Source organism: Bactrocera tryoni, unplaced genomic scaffold, assembly GCF_016617805.1.
Source record: "Bactrocera tryoni isolate S06 unplaced genomic scaffold, CSIRO_BtryS06_freeze2 scaffold_133, whole genome shotgun sequence".
Classification (NCBI taxonomy): domain Eukaryota; kingdom Metazoa; phylum Arthropoda; class Insecta; order Diptera; family Tephritidae; genus Bactrocera; species Bactrocera tryoni.
Window position 1 is genome coordinate 85,223 of NW_024395849.1, and position 3,743 is coordinate 88,965.

At 36.6% G+C, this 3,743-nt stretch overlaps 1 protein-coding gene across 1 annotated transcript; it reads left to right on the forward strand.

The window, feature by feature from the left end:
* The first annotated feature begins 1,176 nt into the window (after positions 1-1,176).
* Positions 1,177-3,505, forward strand: LOC120780064. The gene is made up of 2 exons (XM_040112340.1): positions 1,177-3,012; positions 3,081-3,505. The coding sequence occupies exons 1-2, from the start codon at positions 2,866-2,868 to the stop codon at positions 3,249-3,251; spliced, it is 318 nt and encodes a 105-aa protein (XP_039968274.1). The 5' UTR covers positions 1,177-2,865; the 3' UTR covers positions 3,252-3,505.
* The last annotated feature ends 238 nt before the right edge of the window (positions 3,506-3,743 follow it).

The following is a 3,743-nucleotide window of genomic DNA, read 5'->3' on the forward strand; positions in this document are numbered from 1 at the left end:
CATCACTATCACCTTTGTCGACAATTACATTTTGCACAATTGCTTCATCGGTTAGTTTTCCACATATTGCAAGATTATTGTCAATACTAGAAAATTCCTCGATTTCTTCTGTTGATATGGGCAGGCTACTTTCAAAAGCACTTGCCCAAACTGAGAGCTGAACATCATCTTCATCATCAATATCAGATGATATTGAAGTGCGGTAACGCCTATATTCGCGATAGAAAATCCAGCATGCTTGAAACAGTTGGAAATCGTTATTTCAGAAACATTGTTCCAAGCATCATACGTCATAAGAATGGCATCAAGTATTGTAATCTTCACTTGCCCAACCTTGTTATTTTTATTGTTATCGTGGTCGTTGATTAGTTTTAGAACAAGATTTGGATGTAGTATACGGTGGTAGAAAAACTAGAGTAATGCTTCTCAAGTAATCGATTTTAGGGTGAGCTGGACAATTATTAACCAAAAGTAGGATTTTTTTTCGTTTTCTTGAGTTCACGATCCCAATCACGCACCCATTTCGTAAAAATATCAGATGTCATCCAGGCTCTGCTATTACTAACATAATCAACAGGTAACGACCGTACGTTTTTGAAACATCTTGGACGCTTTGACTTTCCAATTACAAGCAATTTTCTTTTTATTGTACCACTCATGTTTGCTGCAATTAGCACAGTTAGTCTTTCGTTCGACAGCTTTCCGCCTAAACATTTTTCTCCTCTAAATTATAAAGTTTGATTTGGTGTCAACTTATAAAATAATCTCGCTTCATCAGCGTTAAAAATCTCATCATCGCTAAATTGGGCTTTCAAATTTGGCCAAACTTTTGCTAACCAGTCGCTCACATCACTCTTTTGGACTGACAGAGATTCACCAGCAACTTTGCCTGCAATAATATTGTGTCTCACTTTGAATCGGCTGATCCAACTTGTTGAGCATTCGAATCCAGAAATGTTAAGCTTCTTAGCAAAATCATTTGTTTTTTCTTGTAGTATAGGCCCATTTATAGGTATACCCTTATTACGCTGCACTTTAAACCACTGCAATAATGCTTTATCTACATCATCTTGACTCGAAACTCTCACAAGTTTAATTTTAAGAACATTTTCATTGAATAGAGGTTCAATTTTGCTTTTATTTTTCTTGATTGTAGATATTGTGGAATGACGAGCACCGAACTCTTTTGCAAGAAGTGCATTTGATTCGCCAGCTTCTAAGCGATGTATAATTGCAGCTTTTTCTTCAATAGAAAAACATTTTCTCTTCAGAGCACTCATTGCGGCGCATCTTCTTATTGTCTGACCGCGAAAAAATAACTAACTAACTGACATTTATACGTTGAAGACGAGACTGATTTACAAAAATTTACGAAATACATTCATAAGTAAATAGCTATCTACTAGCGAAAGACATAAAAACATTCTTCCGCACTTTACTGTTATTGATTTCGCAACTGATCGGCGACATTCATTCTTAATAAAAAAAGCATGCGTCGTCGTTATAACCAGTAAACTTATCTTAAAATTTCGTGAAATTACGTCGCTAAAGCCGGTATGTCGCTAAAAACGGTGACGCTTTAAGCAATGCTTTTTTCAAAAATTTGTACTAAAACCAAACTTTAAGTTGCGTTTACGTCGCTAAAAGCGGTCGGACGCTGTAAGCGAGGTCGTTATATTCGGATTATACTGTATATATATGTATATATATATGTACATTTTTTTTTTTTTACCGTTTCACCAATGTGCCGTTCTTTTTGGCTCGAAGGACCATGTATTTTTCACTACTTCACCCTTTGCGGCGAAGTGCGCCTTCTTAATCTTCACACTCACCTTCTCGATGACCACCAAGTTTGGTTTTATAAAAACTGGAAAAATGGACTTGCTTCAATGTGCATACGCGTGCACTAGTATAGGTACTTATATTGCGGTTGTATTTTGCTTATATACAATTTTAAAAAATGCCTTGTAAAATGAGTAGCGGTTGATAATTCCGACTCGGGATGAACAATAAGGTAAAATTCACTTTTAAAGAAATGCTTGTAGCGGTTGATAACTCCGACTCGGGAAAAAAAAATGTTGAAACTGGGGGATGGGTAAAAACGCCGTTCAAAAGATGTTCGCACACGCGGAACTCCGACTTGATGAAAAAGTGTTGAAACTGGAGGATGGACAAAACGCCGTTCAAAAATGTTCGCACACGCGTAACTCCGACTTGATGAAAAATGTTGAAATTGGAGGATGGAAAAAAACGCCGTTCAAAAATGGTTCGCACACGCGTACTGGTTGCTGCTAATATTGAAAGCAAAGTGAGTTGCAGTTGTCCTTTTGGTCCCCTTTTCTTTTCTATTGTGTGTGGAATCAGCTGGTGTGATGTGGTTGGTTAGTGTGTAGGGTAGAATGTAAGCTTTGGTGGTTTGTGACGTGGGTATGGTGAAGGTGCGTCTCAATGTTGTGAAGTTGATGTGGTGTGATCGTGTGGTGTGTGTGTGGATGCCTGGGGGAGGATGCTTATTTGTACATCATAACAATAGAGTAGGATTTTTTATAATTGTAATAATTGGCCCTATCACGCAATCCATCGTAGGCTGTTTTTTCGTGAAAGATACGAAACTGATATCAAGCAATTCGAACAGTTCCGAACGTAAGTTCGAAATTCGTGGCGTGGCATTAACTGAATACATTCGGAACGTCAAATTGTGAATTTTGTCGGAATTTTTAGGCGACAATTTTTGCTTGCGGAGAAATAAATATAAAAAACTAAGAATGTAAATTCAAACTATAAAATATTTGATTAGAGAAAAATAATCTTTAATGCGATTTCCACAAGTCTAAAGTAATTACCACCAAGCAGCAATTTGCACTAATGGTTGAGCTGTTACAGCAAAAACCTGAAATGGCGCAGGGTTTTGCCAAGTGCCCTAAAGAAGAAGCGGCAGCTTTTTGGAATAATATGGCCCAGGAACTGAACAGTGTTGGTCCGCCTACCAAGGATATTTCCAGCTGGAAGAAGGTAATATATTAAAGTTGTAAATTTTATTGTTGTAATACTAAGGAGCAGTGATCTGCTGGTGGCGGCAGAAATATGCAGCACCATTTCAACGAATTGAGGAAGCGGTGATAACACTAATGGCAATAGAGACGATTACAAGTGGAATTGAAAATACAGTGAGCATGGGCTTACCTATGGCAGCCGACGTTGGCAATGCCATCAGTGACCTGCAGTCCAGCACTGCCTATACGTACTCCTAGGCCACCCGATACATGTTCAGCCGAATTATTATAATAAAAGAACAACCTTCACTTCAAAAAAAATTTCAGAAAAATGTTCACGATAAGTTGGACGATCTTTACTCAGGTAATCGACGATTAGGCAGAGCATTTAAAAAGCAAAACGACTTGAAGAAAGCGGACGTGGAAGAAATTGAAAGGCACAACATAGGTATGGAGAATTTGATAGCTGCTAAGGATTCAATAAAACATCAAATGTTGGAAGTGGAAGAAAAAAAATTGCTAGCCATATTAAAAAATAATTAATTAAATAAATACTTAAATAAAATTGTGTAAATATTTTGTGTTAATATTTATTTCGGACATTATTATATATATTATATTCTAAGTGTTGAACATATAGCTTCTTAAATTTATGAAGCTGCATCATTATAAGTTGATGAAAAAATTTCATTATTTTCTTTAAAAATATTTGGTTCCGAATTATTTCTAAAATTTCATCATTTACGCGAT